Source organism: Eupeodes corollae, chromosome 1 (assembly GCF_945859685.1).
Source record: "Eupeodes corollae chromosome 1, idEupCoro1.1, whole genome shotgun sequence".
Taxonomy (NCBI): domain Eukaryota; kingdom Metazoa; phylum Arthropoda; class Insecta; order Diptera; family Syrphidae; genus Eupeodes; species Eupeodes corollae.
In genome coordinates, this window is record NC_079147.1 from 111552397 (window position 1) to 111570214 (window position 17818).

At 33.7% G+C, this 17818-nt stretch overlaps 1 protein-coding gene across 1 annotated transcript in view; it reads right to left on the reverse strand.

Moving 5' to 3' along the window:
• LOC129939841 (telomerase-binding protein EST1A) overlaps nucleotides 1-17800 on the reverse strand; it is a 33227-nt gene extending 15427 nt beyond the window's left edge. Inside the window, exons 1-13 of the mRNA XM_056048007.1 lie at nucleotides 17501-17800; nucleotides 16942-17339; nucleotides 11912-12430; nucleotides 11740-11850; nucleotides 11487-11672; nucleotides 11353-11414; nucleotides 11138-11286; nucleotides 5652-5772; nucleotides 5533-5584; nucleotides 5419-5477; nucleotides 5258-5346; nucleotides 4945-5183; nucleotides 4701-4871 (exon numbers count right to left, since the gene is read on the reverse strand). Of these exons, the coding sequence (XP_055903982.1) occupies nucleotides 4701-4871; nucleotides 4945-5183; nucleotides 5258-5346; nucleotides 5419-5477; nucleotides 5533-5584; nucleotides 5652-5772; nucleotides 11138-11286; nucleotides 11353-11414; nucleotides 11487-11672; nucleotides 11740-11850; nucleotides 11912-12430; nucleotides 16942-17339; nucleotides 17501-17654 (2310 nt within the window). The 5' untranslated portion in view covers nucleotides 17655-17800. The remainder of the gene's footprint in view (nucleotides 1-4700; nucleotides 4872-4944; nucleotides 5184-5257; nucleotides 5347-5418; nucleotides 5478-5532; nucleotides 5585-5651; nucleotides 5773-11137; nucleotides 11287-11352; nucleotides 11415-11486; nucleotides 11673-11739; nucleotides 11851-11911; nucleotides 12431-16941; nucleotides 17340-17500) is intronic.
• Between the last annotated feature and the right edge of the window lie 18 nt (nucleotides 17801-17818).

Sequence of the window (17818 nt, forward strand, 5' to 3'; positions counted from 1 at the left end):
CATCTTCTGCTAATCACGTCTTACGTTACGTTGAACCTCTGCGGTATGAGGATTCGTTTCTTTCTTCAACTCGAGCAGCTCTTAAATGAGCTTGAAATTGTCTCCTTTTTTAATCTTTACCCAAGTCCTCTTCAAAATCTAGGTGTTGTTTATTCTTTGCACACGATCGACTATTCTTTCAGCACCTGATATGAAAACATCGACTTATCACGAAATGATCAATTTGGTTGTAAGAAGCGTGACTATCTGTCGACACACAGCTTATTTTGTGGCACGTATTGTGTTCAAACATGGTGCCGCCAATAACAAGACGGTTAGCGTTACAAAGTTCACAAACCATTACCGTTATGACTCCGCGTTGTGTGTTGTTATAGAAAACACTTATCCGACTGTAAAAGCATTCTTTCTCTTCGTCTGGGGCGAGTTCTATTTTAGCGTAACATTGTGTGATGGTGACGTTACGAACTCCACTTCTGATCTGGCCTTTAAAACACGTTTGCCTAGTTTTTCCAATGAAATCAGACTTTTGATAGCTGTATTAGTTAGCAGCAGCCCAACACCAGCTTGCTGAGCGCTAACAAGTTTCTTTCCGTTTACTTAAACATCGAAAACTTTAAACTTTAATCTTTCGCCCACAAAATTTGCTTGGGAAAAATTATGACTATATTGTATCTACAGCAGATTTTGTAACAGCTAGGTTATTTTTAATATGAGTTTTAACACTTAAGTTATGGGAAATAAAAATGCCTAGAAACTTAGATTCACTAACAACATAGATATTAGCTTCATTTAACACCCAATGTACTGAGATCTATTATCATTATCTTAAAATGTCTTTTACGCAGATTGCAAAGCTGCATTTGATGCAATGAACATTGTTTATGATTTATGGAGTCGCAAAATCAAAACCCCATAAATCACAAAAAAATGTTTAGTTTATTTATATGGGTCGGTAACATAGCTGGGTTATCAGAATAAATAACTAAATCATCAGCATAAAGTAGACGGTAGGTCGAAAAAGACCCCTCCTGGTTAATTATGTTCAATCTCTGTGATGCAAAGGTCAAAATTTAACAAACTCATAATGTAACCTTGTGGAACAACAGTTCTGATCTAAATAAATTTGTTGTTTCTACTTCAAACTAAAGGTGAAATATTACATACAAGCTGTTCATAAAACCAAAATAATTTATTCGATAGACCAATAAGTGAAAGCTTAGAAAAAAGAGATCGCCTATTGATTTTATCAAATGCAACTTTGAAATCTACGTAAAAGACATTCAAAGGTTTTTCTGTTTTTGATAAGTGCGCATGCTCAAATAGATTTCCTATTCAACTCAGAAGAGAAATGTCTCTATAGTATTCGGGTGAACTTGTTTCACCTTTTTTGAAAATACGAGATATGTATGTTTGACGTACGAAAAGACTTGGCGAATGTCTCCTCAATAAATATTTTATTCAGTTAAAGCGTTCTTGCAAAATTCAATCGGAATACCATTTGAACTAGTAGCTTTATTATTTTTCATATTATTTACGTAATGCTGAAAGCTCGTTCAACGTTAAGACGGAGTCTAACTCAGAAATCGAAAAGTTTGCTAGAGCAAAGGTCAGGTAATTTCGATTAGGATGTGACAGAAATTGTCTACAAAGATTTATGCATGCATATTTTGTATTGTTGGAGATATAATATTTAATAGGCTTCCTAAGTATTTTAGGGTTTGTAAAAAATTCCTGCACCTTTAATCATACCACTTTGACTTTGGTAACGTCGACATTGAACCGGATATGACAACCGCTGCTCGCTTAATTATTTCGAGTGTTGAAACTTTTTACAGATTCAATACAGTTTTAGCATACTCTGTCGCTATTAATTGTCGAAACTATAATCGCCGAAAAGATTGTCATTAACAATATCGTCAATAACTTATTTCATATAACTTTATCAATATCATCTCGTCAATAGTTTTTATTTCAGATACTCTTTTACCATAACTGAAATGCCAAAATGAATTCAACGAAAGATAATTCTTGTTAGAAATTTGCAACAAACTGCCGCCGATGATGTAATTTTGTGAATGCGTAGGCCAGTAGCACAAAATCAGCAAGTGTGCATACAATTTATGGTCGAGCATCCTTCCTTGGCCGATGAGTAACAACCCAATTATGTCTAAGGGAAGGAATACAAGACTCCAATTAGATCAACAAAGGACATAACATGGCTTTCAAAATATTTGTTGATTCAGAAACTATTTTGGATAATGTGCTATGTGCAAGAACAAGTTCAAAATCGTTGCCTGTCAAACATTGGTACCCTCCTCCATTTAAAGTCTCAATAGTTACAACAAAGTGTGTTATTACACTCAGAAGTTTTTGGAAAGACGCAAATAAATGCGAAAGAGAAAGTAGGTGAAATAGAAGTACTTTACTACCGCGTTTACAAGGAGAATTGAATCCGAATTGAATCAGGATTTAGCGCCGTATAGACCTGGATCGGATCGAAATAGGATTACTCGATCCGATCCCACTGAAAGAGGTGAATCGAATCGAAAATTTGTTTGTAAACCTGAATCGGGGAATCGAGTTATTGGTGTGTGAGGTCTTGCTTGTGTGCGTGCGATAATTTTTTTCTATCTTGTTTGTTCTAAGCAAAAATGCTCCATTTAAATGGAGTATTTTTGGTTATAAGCTGAATTTTATTTGGCGCTCGTCTTTGTGTTGAGAGCATTGTTTAAAAATTTGAAAGTTATTCACGTAGCAGTACGCACACAAATACAACCCTAACGTCATTTCGATTCCATTTGAATTCGATTTCTCGATTCAGTGCCATCATATACCTGTATCGAAATCTCAATTCGATTCGATTCGATTCCTCGATCTCCTCTTGTAACCAGGGTATATAAAGTCTTGGCCCGCAGAGTTGTGGTTGTCGGTTCAGGATTGTCTTGGATGGTTTTTGACATTTCTTTTTCTTGTCATTCCTAGTTTTTTAGCTTTGCTTTATTATTGTTTCTATTGTATCTCAGTAAACAAGAAAAATGCCGCCGGACAATTTCAAGTGGAGCAAAGACCTTATAACCGAATTGATATGTATGTTAAGAACACGAGATTATATATGTATTAATATTCTCTTTTACTTCTCTTTTAATGATATGAATGTATTGGAAAGTTATACGATGTAGGCTTGAGTCAACTGATAGGTTAGAAATAAGTAAGTCTTAAGATGATGAATAAAGGGTACAGACTCAAAAGTGAAATGGTGTTCTTATTAAAATACATTACGAATTAAATGAAGGAATGATTGAAAGAGTCTAGCTTGGTATTTTAAGCTTTGGAATGTTTCACCCGTTGAAACAAAGTGATATCCAACTTTTCTGGCCCTCAAAATTGTATTTTTTTTATGTCGTTTTCAATGAAAAGCAGTTTAAAAGTTTCTTCATTCATCCTTTTATAATTTAAAAACGATGGTTTAAGATTTGATTTTAGTTCTTTTGTCAAGAATATTAAGGATTCTCTTCAGATTTCAATCTAATTTCCTTTTTATTTTGCTTGGGAATTTTCAAAGCATCCTCAACTAACACATCTAACAACATTTCGGAATTTTAATAATCATTGTTATAGTAATAAGTGTAGGTTTCTTTAATTATTTTCACCCTTTGACTTTTTGGATGAGAACAAACAATGAAAGAGAAGTGTCCAAAAAACACGCAACCGAAAAACATGTGAGTGTAATAATGCGAGATTGACGTGATGGGTGTTCAAAAGAAAATATGCCAAACATGCAGCATACAGAAAGTCTGAGTGTAATAACATACAAATCTAATAAAGTTTTGATTTTTTTCGTGACGCATAGAGCATCTGTTTTAACATATCCATCTCAGGAATAACTTGAATTATTGAAAACCCCTTTAAGAACAACCGTCTGGAAAATATTTGTTTCCAGTATAATTATATCATCTTTTGAAATTCGAAAACGTTGAAGAAACTATAAAGTAAAAAAGATTACTTTTGTACATAGTTGTGTTTTGCATATACAAAAATTCTTGACAGACGATACCTATTTAGCTATCGTGCAAACGCTAGTGATGATTATTGTCTTGCGTAAATAGACACTACCTTTGAAAAGCTATCGTCTAACGATTACCGTCTTACGGAATGAACCCCAGGCATTTTAACTACACCGTACTTTAAAATAATATGCGTTAAAAAATGATCCTTTCATTAAGAAAGTTTTTATACATCAAATTTTGATTCTCCTGTTCCTGTTTAAATAGAAACACTTTTAACTTTTTAGAAGTTTGCAACCACTTAGAAGTCTGTCTGCCATAAAAATGAAGAAGATTTTGATCTTAATAGCACTCATCGCAAGTGAGCCGCAAAGGACTTATCTTTGCCGGGAATGCTCGTCAACCTGTTCAATAAGGGACATTAATATTGAAAATTCTCCTCGACACATAATAACAATTTGTATCAAATTTAAAATGTATTGTTGAACCCAAACTTTCAAATGGAAAGTCTACTATGGAATGTAGTCATTAAAAAATAATGACTTAAAACTTGTATTGTTAATTTTGACCCATGAAAAAAAAAACGAATCTAAGACTTATTTATATAAATAATTCAAATGGAATCTCTGCAAATTCATATTCAATCTCAAAAAATGTACTCAAATTTATTTTTTCAAAACACATAACTAAACTTACCTCCAATTTTTCATTATATTTCTTTGTGATGTTAGTTTTAGCTTCAAGTTCTTTTTTCAATTTTGATAGTTGCAATATATCTTCCATGTCCTTATCACAAACATCCAGCTTCGAGAGTGAATCGATGGGGATAATATTTTCACTATTATCATTTTCATCACCTTCTTCATACTGAAAGTAAAAAATAAAAATATTTTGAGTAGACTTAAGTTATTATTAGTTTTTTTTTTGGTCAAGAACAAACCTCTTCAAAAGTATCCAGATCTATGTGTCCAGTTTTATGTTTAATGTCCGTCACCAAAGCAACGTTTTCCATATTGCTAATATATTGAAAGAAAATCTTTCCAAATGCATATATTTTATTGATTCTCACGAAAAACTGATCGGTTTCATTGGCACTTGTATAACTATCACAGATCTGATAATCGTTTAATGGAAGCGAAACAAAGCCATTGAGGAAAATGTCTTCTTCAAGATGAATTGCTGAAATGGATTAAATGTAAACAAAAAAGAAAAACAAATTTGCTATGAAGAATATAATTTTTTGATTGTCATACATTTAGTATCATTGGATTCTGGTCTGTGGATTTGCTGTAAAATATGGATATGCTGTTCTAACTCAAGCCAGGGATTTAGTTCTTGTTGCCTATACATTATTGAATTTTGAATTTATTGTTGAATGTAAGCTGTTATCTTTTTTTTTTGTTTTATAAATTACCTGGTATTGTGAAATGGTTTCCACAAATCTGTGTTTACAGAGAGCCAGTCACACCAAACCTTTTTAAAAATAAACAATATTAGTTTTTTTTTAATAAATTATCATTGTCATTACCTTTATGTATTGCAATAGAGTGTTAAGGTCTTTAACGTCTAAACCATCGGCACTAAAAATATAAATATTTGTTTCGATTGTTTTAATTTGAATTTAAAAATCATAAACATCTTACAAACCTGTTAGAATTGACGATCCTGTCTTTTGATTCAAGAAGTCTTTTATTGGCAAATTTTACAATTATGCCAAAAACTTGATTGGAAACATTAAACGCGTGATTGAATATTTCTTTTCTGGAATCTGAAAAACAAAATTAAATATTAAATTAAACATCAAGATGGACATCTCAAATGAAGATATTTAGGACACTTTGGTTGAGTTTAGTTATGTGGTTTGCCAAATAAGACGAGTTAGAAAGGTTTCCGAGATATTTTCTTAAGCGAATTTTCGGATTGCCCTCGAATACACCTAATTACATGCTGCATTTAGAAACATCAGTACCACCATTGTTTTTGGACGTTCTTAAATTGCATTTTGATTATGTTAGACAAAAGGGCGAAGTTGTCAGCTGTATTTGGAGAAATATGAGAATTCATGCTGATATTAACCGCATGAAGGAGCATGTCGCTCTATGTACACATAATGTTTTTTTGTTCATGCTCTACAGCCAGCTGAATTTAAATCTTCAAGAAAGTACGGATGATCTTAAACCGATATCAGTTTAACATGATAACCTTGAGAGGAGAAACAATTAAATTCAATTTTTTTCCACATCGGCCTGAACTGACTATATTGTGCGACCTTTGTAATCAAAAAGAGAGAGATGTTTACCATTTCATTGAAAAGTGCCCCATTTCTGAATAATTCCGATTAAGATACTTTGGCAAGACTTTCATGGATATAAACGAAGTTTTAGGCGGTTTGAATAGAAAATGCATAGATTCAGATAATAATAAGTTAAAACCAATTGCAATATTATTTTATGCAACTAAAACCTAAAAAAACTTTAAACAAAATAGCAAAGTAATTTCTATAGAAATACCTGTGATTAGCTCGTAAAGCAAGCGAGCTAACAAAAATAAGCTAAAAGCAGTGAAATGAAAGTTGGAACCCAGAATAATAAAATATCACTGCCTTTGCTAACGTTTTAATTTGGTTTTAAAAATAATGTCTTAAAAGAATTCGCCTGAACTTCTTCTTACTAGAAAAAAGATATGTTATGCCACAATTTTTTTTTTATAATTTGCAGGCACTCAGGGGGTTATTAGTACCCTTTATATGTTTATATTTAAACACAGAATCTCTATACTTGACAGTACGCCCGAAATTGAGCTCAAGGGTAAATTGCTGAGCATTCCTGTAAGTGCGAGTATTACGGCTGAATCGTTAAAGGGGTGGAATGCAACTGGCTAGTTCAACAGAACATTTTTCGTAAAAATATCGATAAAACAACGAAAGGCATGAAACATTGCGGCGGTGTTCTAGCGATGTAAATGTTTCGATTATAGTTCTATCGCCTATCATTTTTAAAGCCCTTTTTTGTATGCTATCCAAGAGATTCAAACTTGTTTTAGGGGCACCTGCTCAGATATGCGAATTATATTTAAGCTATGGACGGATGAAGGCTTTGTAAATTACAGCCAGATCAGACGGGTTGAACAATTTCTTGCACCGTCGGAGAAATCCTAAGCACCTGGCAGTATTTTTGGCAATATCAAATATATGATCGTTCCATAAAAGGTGATCTGTGATACACATACCAAGTACTGACAGTTGATTAGTTTCTTAGATGCAAGTGCCACTCATAGATAGTGGCAACGGGGGTATGTTACGCTTAAACGACAGGAGACAGCATTGAGTTTTCGAAGCATTAAATTCTACACGGTTTTTGATTCCCCATTGTACAAAGCTTTCAAAGTCAGAATTTAATGAGCTTATCATACGCTGCCGTTGAAGTTTCACGTCCGAAGGACAAGGATGTGAATCTATAAACGAGTATGAGAAGCTGAGGGTACTGTCTTCGGCGAAACAGGTTAATGGATTAGAAGTGGCAGACATAAGATCATTTATGAATATAAGAAAGAGTGTCGGAGACAAAACAGAGCCCTGGGGAACACCAGCATTTATTTTATGAATTTCAGACTTGTAACCATCCAATACAACTTGTATTGAACGGTTAGAAAGGTAATTTCTAATCCAACGAAGAAGAGATTCATCAATACCAAAAGCACGCATTTTCGATAAGAGAGCTTGGTGCCAAACTCTATCAAATGCTTTTGAAATATCAAGTGCAATAATCTTACTTTCTCCAAAACGATGTAAAGATTTGTTCCACTGTTCGGTGAGATGAACCATGAGATCACCAGTGGACCTATTGCTACTAAAACCATACTGTCGGTCATTAAGAAGCTTCCGTTCTTCGAGATATTTCTAGAGCTGATAATTAATCAGCGTTTCCATGACCTTGAAAAGAAGGGATGTGAGTGCTATTGGACGATAGTTAGAGGGAGAGGAGGATTCGCCTTTGTTAGGGACAGGCTGGACAAATGCTATTTTCCATCCGCTCGGAAAGAGACCTGTAGAGTAGGAAAGATGGAAAAGTTTACGCAGTGGTTTTGCCAGCGATGAAGAACACCTCTTCAGAACAATTGGGGAGATACTATCCGGGCCAGCGGATTTGTGTATGTCAAGGTCTTTCAGTACTCTTGCAACTGCACGAGTGCGAAAGAAAATTCGTCCCATTGAATCATTTACGCTCCCAAGAACAGGAGGACTCATGACACTTTCCGGTAGCGTCGAATTTACAGCAAACTGTGCTGCAAGCAAATTGGCTTTATCAATCGAGCTTACATAGGGAGTGTCATTGTGGACGAGCGTTGGAACCGAGGATGACGTGGTGTTTCGTACGTTTTTTACAAATGACCAGAAATGTTTACTACCTTTGGAAAATTGTATTATTTTTTGCCTATATTTCTGATCATGCAAAAATTTGGTTCGACGAATATGACCATTACATGTCTTTCTAGCTTGTTTGAACTTATTCCGGTTCTCCTGAGTCGGGTTGGCTTTGTAACAACGGAAACTTACATCTCTGATCCTAATAACCTCTTTACAGCTCGAATCAAACCATGAGTTCTCTTTGGGTTTATTAGATTGTACCCTGTTCATTCCACAAAGAATTAAATTTGTAACCATATCTGCGCTGGAATCTACGTCACTATCGAGGAAGCATAGTGACCAGTTAAAGTTCCTGAAGAATTCGTTGAGACCGTCCCAGTTGGCTTCCTCATATTGCCAAACGGTTCTCATAGTAGTTTTTTCTTTAACTGGGTTTTTTCGACATGAGAATTTTGCAGATACGATACAATGGTCTGATGTGTCTAAAGGCGCTAATACACTAATTGTGTATTTATTAGGGTCAAAGGTAAGAAACAAGTCTAGGGTGTTGGCGGACTGACCTGCAACGTCAGGGATTCGAGTTGACTATTTATTTCATCATTTATTCTGTTATCAATAATATACTTAATAAACAAAACACTTTGGACTTGTCTCCGTAATTTAAGCGTTTTTAAGGCAATAAAAGCGCACGTTGGTATAATCTGGTAAAGACCCAACCCAGTTAAGTTTTCTAAGTGCATAACGAAATATTATTTTCATGAAAAGGAGACCAGACGATACAACATTATTCATAAACAGGTAGAACTATTGACATAAATAAGGTCTTCAAAGTATAGGCATCCTTAAAATCTTTGGAGTTCCATTTCAAGAAACCTAAAAGTGAATTACCTTTAGATACCATGTAATTAACATAAGATCTAAAGTCAATCTTTGATTTCATCCCCAAATCATTAACTTCAATTACCCTCAGAAGACTAACATCATATAATTTATATTCAAAGTCAATAAGTGATGAAGACTTAGATACACTAAAAATTTTACACTTCGAGTAATTCAGTTGTAGTTGCACCAATTAAGAAAATTGTTTATATCCAACTGCATTGATAAGCAATCTTCAAGTGAAGATGTTGCAGTGAAAACTTTCACATCATCGGCGTACATCAAGCAGTTAGGTTAGGTTAGGTTAGAGTGGCTGTCTAGATATCATTGACACACGCAGACCTCAAGGGTCCATTGTGATACCACTAATGAGGTTACTCATGGGAGTAATGAATTTAATATAAACCTAACCTAACCTATCCAACTGCATTGATAAGCAATCTTCAAGTGAAGATGTTGCAGTGAAAACTTTCACATCATCGGCGTACATCAAGCAGTTACAAAATTTAAAAACAGAAGGTAGATCATTTATAAAGATTATAAAAAGGAGTGGACCCAAATGACTGCCTTGTGGAAGACCCGACACCACGTCTATAAGATTTGAAACACAATCATCAATTTTAACAGTTTTTTTTATCAGAGAGGTATGAATCTAACCACAAGACAAGAAATTCTTGACAGCAAAATTAAGTCTTTGGATGAACATTTTTTCAAAAAGTTTAGGAAGAACTGAAAGTTTTGATATTGGTCTATAGTTCTTCTGTAAGTGCTTATAAATGGGATCTATAAAAGATATTTTTTATTCATTAAGAAAAACATCAGTTTGTAAAGATTTATTAAAAATAAGTTTTAAAATACTACAAAGTGAATACGAACATTTTGACAAAAGAATAGGAAGAATCATATCAAACCATGTTTTTTTGACACTTCAATTTCTTTTAAGCTATCCAGAACATCTTGTTCTGAAAATGCACTAACAGTTTGCAAATTCAAATTTTCACAATTTGATTTATTGCATTAAATGAATAAGAATCATTGAGTGTTTAATGCGCACAATTAAGATAAGCAACGTTGAAAAGTTTAGGCCAAGAGCATCATTTTTCATTGACACATACATAATTCCAAACCATGGACAGTGTATTACAAAAACGATTCTACTTTGTAGTTGATTCAGCTTAGAGAATTGTTTTGTTTTGTTGTCCATCGATCAAGTTCATGACAGATACTTTCATCGTTTGAAAGGTTCGTAGTACCAGAAATGATAGATTCTGGTACTCAGCTCTGATAGCTCTGATACATTTAGCCCTTGTTTATTCGAATTTGGAAGATTTTTTTTCTTAGTTTTGTTTTCTCATTGTAATCAATTAATCAATATACAAAATACTCGTACTTAGTACCAATTAATTTGTATAGGTCTAGTTTTTGGGCTCTAGGTAGACCAGGGTCCATATGATTTTGCGCAATTTTCCTTACCCTCGTTATTCGAAAATAATATACTTTTATGGAAATTCCGTGGGCGGGGCAGGCTATTTGCATCAAACGAGTTCCATCCGTCGCCGTCGGTGCACTTTAACGTTGGTGCGAGATCACTTAAGAGATAGACATATGTCATCTTTCAGTTCTTAAAGGATTAATTTAAGAGAAACAAATATTCTATATTGTTTTTTTATATTTTCAAAAGATTAGGTAACTTTTTCGAGTTGGCCAAAGAGCCTAACTATCTTCAACAATTTTTACAAAATCTAAAAAAAAGTATACACCTAAACCTTGATCAGTTACTAATCTATCGATAATACAAAAGCATACAGTAGTTTTTAGGACTATCAAGAACAAACACAGGCGAAATAGGAGGGGGGGTTCTTTTTATAATATTAAGTAATTTACTTACCATTTGATTTATTATGTGTTATGACAAAAATATTTAATGCAGCAATTTTCAATAATCGGTGACGGGTGATAATAAGAGATGAAGGACAATTTAAGATCACTTTCAATTGCACCATAATTTTCTTAACGTTTTCTTGAAAGTTTTCGAAACTGAAAAATAAAATAAGAATTAGTTTCAGTGAGTAAGTTGCTTTGTACAAAAAAAACTAAATTTACCCAATTCCGGAAAAAAGTTTTCCAATAATATACAAATAAGTTGATGTAAATCTCTTCAAAACCTAATATTTAAAAAACAAAACTTAATCTTTGAAGGACGACACAATTTATTAAAAAACAAAATATGCACATACTTCTTCTCCTGGCAAATCAGTCAAACGTTTCTCTTCACTTTCAATGCTTTTATTAATTAAATCAGTCTTGTGCAGTCTTCGTACTCCATCTGGATATACCCAAACCTCCTTACGCAAAGACTTTGGTTCCTTGTCAAATTTACGTTCGGGAGTTCCAAAAAGTGGTGACTTGTTATTTTCTTCATACTTTAAAGTATACAAATCTTTGTTAATAAAAAAACTTGAATAAGTTAGAAAATGTGCTTTAATTTACCTTCTTGCGTATCTCATCAAAAAGCACCTTTAGGCTTTCTCTAGCCGATTGAATTGCATTGGAAGACATTAAACTCCTCATGTGATAATAGATTGCATCGAGTTTTTTTCTCTGTAAACACAAAAATTTATTAATTTTTCTCCTTCTTTAAAAAACAGCAACAACAACTTACTGAATAAATAGCCAATATTGCCAATTGATTATAAGGTATACCATTCGATGGAATAAGACTTTGTGCCCGTTGATAGAACTGACAAGCGTCAGTATAGTCATTCGAATTAAGAATCTTTGATTTGTATCTGTATAAATCACCCAAGCATATGAGAACCTTTTGTGACGAAACTTTAGCGATAAATTGATATTTGTGTGTTGATCCATCATTGCTGGTGTTGGTGTTGGTGCTAGTGCTGCTGCCATTGTTGGTGGTGCGTAAATATTTGCGACTAAGGTGTTCTAAAAGCATAGAATAATATTGAAGTCCGTCGTTGATAATATCAATTGATTTCAATTCATTTTCTGTTGTTTGATTTTCATCGGAATGTGTTTTCAAATATTCAATAATGTTGTAGTAGAGAAGCTTCCAAAAATACGACTCGACATTCTGTTCGCAACAGAATTTCATTTGATTTAAAAGCAACTGTAGAAATATGTCTTTGAGTTGCTTGCGAAAACCGTTAAGAGCATCCCAATTCTAAAATAAAATGAATATTTTGATTATCTTTTTAGTTCTTATTTTTTTTTTATAGAAAAACTAAATAAAAAATAATTAATAGAATATTTATCTTTCTGTTATTTAACTTGACCTCAAAAAATTTAGACCTGAAGGAAACGTATTCATATTAACAAAATTCAAAAATCAAAAGAGCACAGAATGTTTATGAAAAATTTGACATACTCCGTCACTACGGTGCGTGTTTTGGTGTTGAAGATTAGTTCGAACATTTTTAAAGTCCACTTTTGGTTGCTCAAAAGTTGTCCAAAAGTGAAAATTGTGATTAAAGTGTTAAAAGTTTCTTAGATTCCAAAGCAGAAGCGGTGGAAATCGCCGGAAAGATCTTAAACACCTAGCAGCATCTTTGACAGTTAACAACGTTTATTTTAGTAATTCGCTTACGTTTTTGTATGGAGCTTGTCTGTGAAACTGATTGGGACTGATTACTTTAGATTGTCCATGCGGGATAAATCCAAGATAAATAACTTTCGCGTCAGTGCATTTGTGTATTTATTGATTTCAGGTACAGATTAAAGAAAACCGAAATTCTATTTCAAGGGCTTAAAAACATAAATATATGTATAAGAGCTGCAGTTCTTAAAAGACGGAGCTACATGCCACATAGACAATGCATACGCTCCAAGTTGCGAAGTAGAAATTTTTAAACCGAGTTATCTCATAGCGAGCGAGTAGTTGATTCAATTGGTCTCTGTGATTTTTGTTATCACACGCCAAGTTCTTGGTTTTTTAAAAGGGATGGAGGTCAGTATTCGAAACACTGTTACGCCAAAATGTTCAGATAAAATAAAATAAATTAGGTGGCGCAACAGTCAGCTGAGAACTTTGGCCTAGTGACTTACAAACTCTCAACCATACCTGTGTGCGAGTAATGTTGTCAGGATGAAGCGAAAAAATGAGATATTATTTTTTTTTTTCATTTTTTGGGCAATGAGAAATTGTATTCCTAATAGAGAAGAACCAAATAAACCTAAGGGAAACTCATGATTTTATTCGAGCTGTAAAGAGGTTATTAGGGTCAGAGATGTAAGTTTTCGTTGTAGGTCCAATAGTGGAACAAATCTTTACATCGTTTTGTAGAAAGTAAGACTATTCTACTTGGGATTTTAAACCAAGCTTTCCTATCGAACAAGCGGGCTTTTGGTATTGATGAATCTCTTCTTTGTTGGATTAGAAGCCACTTTTCTAATCTTTAAATATATTATTGGATAGTTTCAAGTCTTAAATTCATAAAATAAATGTTGGTGTTTCCCAAGGCTTCTTTCTATCTCCGAAGCTTTTCATATTCCTTACTAGATTCACATCCATATCTTTCGGATGGGGAACTTTAATGGCAGCGTATGATTAACTCATTAAATTCCGATCTCGACAGCATTATCTAATTGGATTGGGAATATTATTAACCGTGTATTTAAAAAAAAATGCTTTCTCTTGTCCTTAAAGCGTAACGCACCTAACAAATCGGCTATCCATGAGCGACACTTGCATCGAGGAAACTAAGTGTGTATCACAGACCAGCTCTTATGGAATGATCGCATATTCGAAGTAAATATCTGAAAAGTGCTTAGGATGTTCCCGACGATACAGGAAAATTTCCACGCTTATAATCTGGCTGGAAAAGTCTTTCATTTACCTAAATTTGTTTAGACAATCTATCAACGAAACTCTCAGAGGAAATTACTTTGAACAGAATAAAATATATAAAGATTTGTGTAGACGGAAAAAACAATTATATTTAATCAAATCAGCTGCGAAACTTGTAGACTGTAAGGACTCAAAGTCATTATGGTACAATGTACGGATTTTGGGAGGTCGCAGCAAGTCATCGTCTTTAAGCATTAGTGTTGACGAGCTGGCCACATACTTTGAAGATTTACTACTGCCAGATCCTGACCAGAATTCCATCAGTTTTGCTCTGAAAAATTTTTCAATCTATAAGGTTGACTCTCCTTTTACCATGGTTGAGATGTTGGCATTTCTAAGGAGAATGACAAATAACAAAGCAGCTGGTTTGGTTTGGCATTTCTATCGAATCCTATAAGAATTCAACTCCTGAATTTCTCGAGCGTGTGTTAAGGCTATTAAACAAAATGTTTACAGAAGAGAAATTTCCGAGCTGCTTTCGTTTGGTTACAATGTTTCCTATATTTAAAAAGGGTAATCCGAGTTCACCAGAAAATTAAAGAGGCATTCCAGTTCTGAGCTCACTAAGAAAACTGTTTGCACAAATATTGTACGTTAGGCTTTTGAATTGGATTGAAAGAAATAATTTGATAAGTCGATATCAGGCTAGTTTCCAGGCAGGCCTTTCAACGATTGATCAAATATTTGCTCTTACGAGCGTTGCGAGGCGTTTTATCGACTAAAAGAAGCCTTATACACTTTGGTCGTCGATCAGCAGAAGATCACTTTTATATAAGCTAGCAGTTATTGGTCTTTCATACAAATTTATTCGGATTTATGAACAACTTTTATTAAAAACGTCTGCAATGCTTTGTAATGGTATATCTATGTCAAAATCCTTTAATACCGAAACAGGTGTCCCACAAGGCTGTACATTGAGTCCGCTGATGTTCGCTATTTTTATCAATGATATTGAAAATAAATTACCTGGAGGCGTCATCTATGGCGATTTATCTTTGAAGATTTTGCTTTACGCTGATGATATGGTGGTGCTCTCTGATAACCCAGTGACATTGCAGCTTCAGATAAATAAACTTAAACAATATTGCAATATTGTGGCATCTCAAAATCAACACTTCTAAATATAAACTTATGATTTTTTAACCCAAACCGTTCAGATAATAATGTAAGAAATTGAACATTAGATGGTTAAACTATTGAAGTTGTCAGCGGTACTAGTCAAATCAGCTATAAACTCGATGTGGTCACATTTGTTTTCAAGAAGCTTCGTGGACCCTACATCGAAATGTAAGGTTTTTGAGGCTACCGTATACAGTTGCTTTTCTTAAGGGAATCAAGTGCAGGAATACCAACTTTGCCAAAAGAATTTTCCGGCTGTAGCCGACTTAACTTGACTTTGGGTAAATATAATTATTTCTGTGAGGACCATTTTGCTTCTGATTTAAGTTTTATATTCAAAATACTGACTGAAACTCTTGAGCTCAACTACAGGCCACATAGAACTGACTTAGATGCAATTTGTTAACTCTGCAACACAAACCAAAACGAAGATGTTTAACATTTTTTAGCAACTTGTCCTATTTTACAAAAAATCCGTAGACTTCATTTTGATAAAAGCTTCTTTCGTCTGAAGAATATTTACGTGTTTTGAACGAGGAGCATGGTTGGAATTTTCTGGTACGCTATGTCTCCCATGCAAGTAATTACACAAATGATTATTTGAGTCTGTTTTGAAGTATCTACTTAAATAAAAAAAATGTTTGTTTTAGAGAACTAAAAGCCCCAATATTCCATAACTTGAACCTCTTAGAGTTCGCCTTTTTCCGTTTTATCTAAACTAAAAGTCCATATTCTCCAAAACCTTTCCACTTCTTCGCTATCTTTGGTTCTTTAGTTTAAAAAATTAAACTTAAATATTTTGAACAATGATTTAAAGTACCTAATTTATAACTGTTTTCTTTTTTCATTGTAACACATATTTATTGTTAACTATTCTTTTACTTCTTTAAATCAGTTTGCCACTTTAACAAAACAACATTATAAAGTTGATCACATTTTTGTAATATTAGTTATATATGTTCTTTATTTTATATTCTATAATTGTGTACTCTTTTTTCTCAATGTAATGCCGTGCTTGTAAGTTTTTTTCTATCTGCAATATGACTGTAAATTACAAAGCCAAAATTTTGAAATAATTCGCATATTTGGTCAAGTAACCCATAAATAAGTTTATAAGCTTTGGATAGAATCCAAAAAAGATAGAACTATAACTGAACAATTTCCATCGCTTGAACACCACTGCAATCCTTTATGCCTTTCGTTATTTTACCGCTATTTTAATAAACAATATTCTTTCAAATTAGCCAGTTGCAATACCCCCCCCCCTCCGTCAAATACTCGCACACTTCCAGAAATGGCCAACATTTCGGAACATCTCTGGAATCCGCACACGATTGCGTGTAGGATTGGTTGAGACCCTTGGGTGGGTTGAATCATGTTTTTTTTTCATACATACTGATAGTAGCTTCAAAATAAAAGTAAGATCAATTTTGTATCCACACCGTTATTCATGTTATCAATTTGTATCAATTGCAATTTGCTATTTCGATCAACAGAAAAGGAAAAAACAAAAGAGAACTGCATCCAATTTAAATTACGAGTAAAAGAACTGGTTTTGACCGTTTAAGTCAATACAAACATTCATGCATATTATAATTGAGATAATTCAGGGTAGGTACCAAATATCAACTCTTTCAAAACTAAATTAAGGTAACACAAGTTAAGTACTATAAGAAAAATTAGAAAAAATACGAGTTTTTTAATCTTACCTCAATTACAACTTTTCGCTTTAGCAAATCAGTTACAAAATCATGTAAAAGTGGAAGAGGTTTTGCGTAAGAAAGATCCTTGATAAAGACAAACTCGAACCAGCTTGGGTGTTGTTTGCTGTTGTTATTGCAATTCGCTGGAGTCTCTCTTTTTGTTGTTGTCAATGTCAATGGGTGATGTTGGTGTTGTTGTTGTTGTCGTTCTAGTAGTTTTTGTTGAGATTTATCCTTCTTTTGGATACGCAATATTCCAGGAATAGGAGCGTCGTCAATTGGTCTTGCAGTAACGCAGCTTTGCGTTGTCATTTTAAGGAACATGTCTATACTAGCCACATCGGAACGCTGATCTCCTCCAGCATTCTGGCACGATACAATTTCCTCTTTGACTGCAACATTATCTAAGTAAAACAAAATAAAGTATTTTTTAAAACAAAACACGTAAGCAAAGCATGCATCTTGGTCCACAAGTTAACATAACCAATTTATGTTAAAACCAAGAGCGATTAACGGTTGATGCATCATGCATCTTGAACGACTTAAATAACTATTTACTATTTACCTGGTTGCACATTTTTGGCTCTTGGTATTTCACCAATATTGTAGTCAGCAGCACCTGCACCAGTTTCTTGGGCAATTTTTCTCTGCAACCTTTTTGGTAAATTTCCAATTATTCTCGAAATATCATTTTGTTCTTTCGCTCCCTTTCGATTCATATTTAATGTTTTTCACGCGACTCTGCATTTATTTTGGTGTAAATTTATACAATTTTATTTTTATTTATTTATTATTTATTTTTTTTAACAAATTTTACGCTGACTCTTTGCTTTCGTTTCGACGAATACGAATGCGAAAGTTTTTGACTGACATGTGAGGAGAA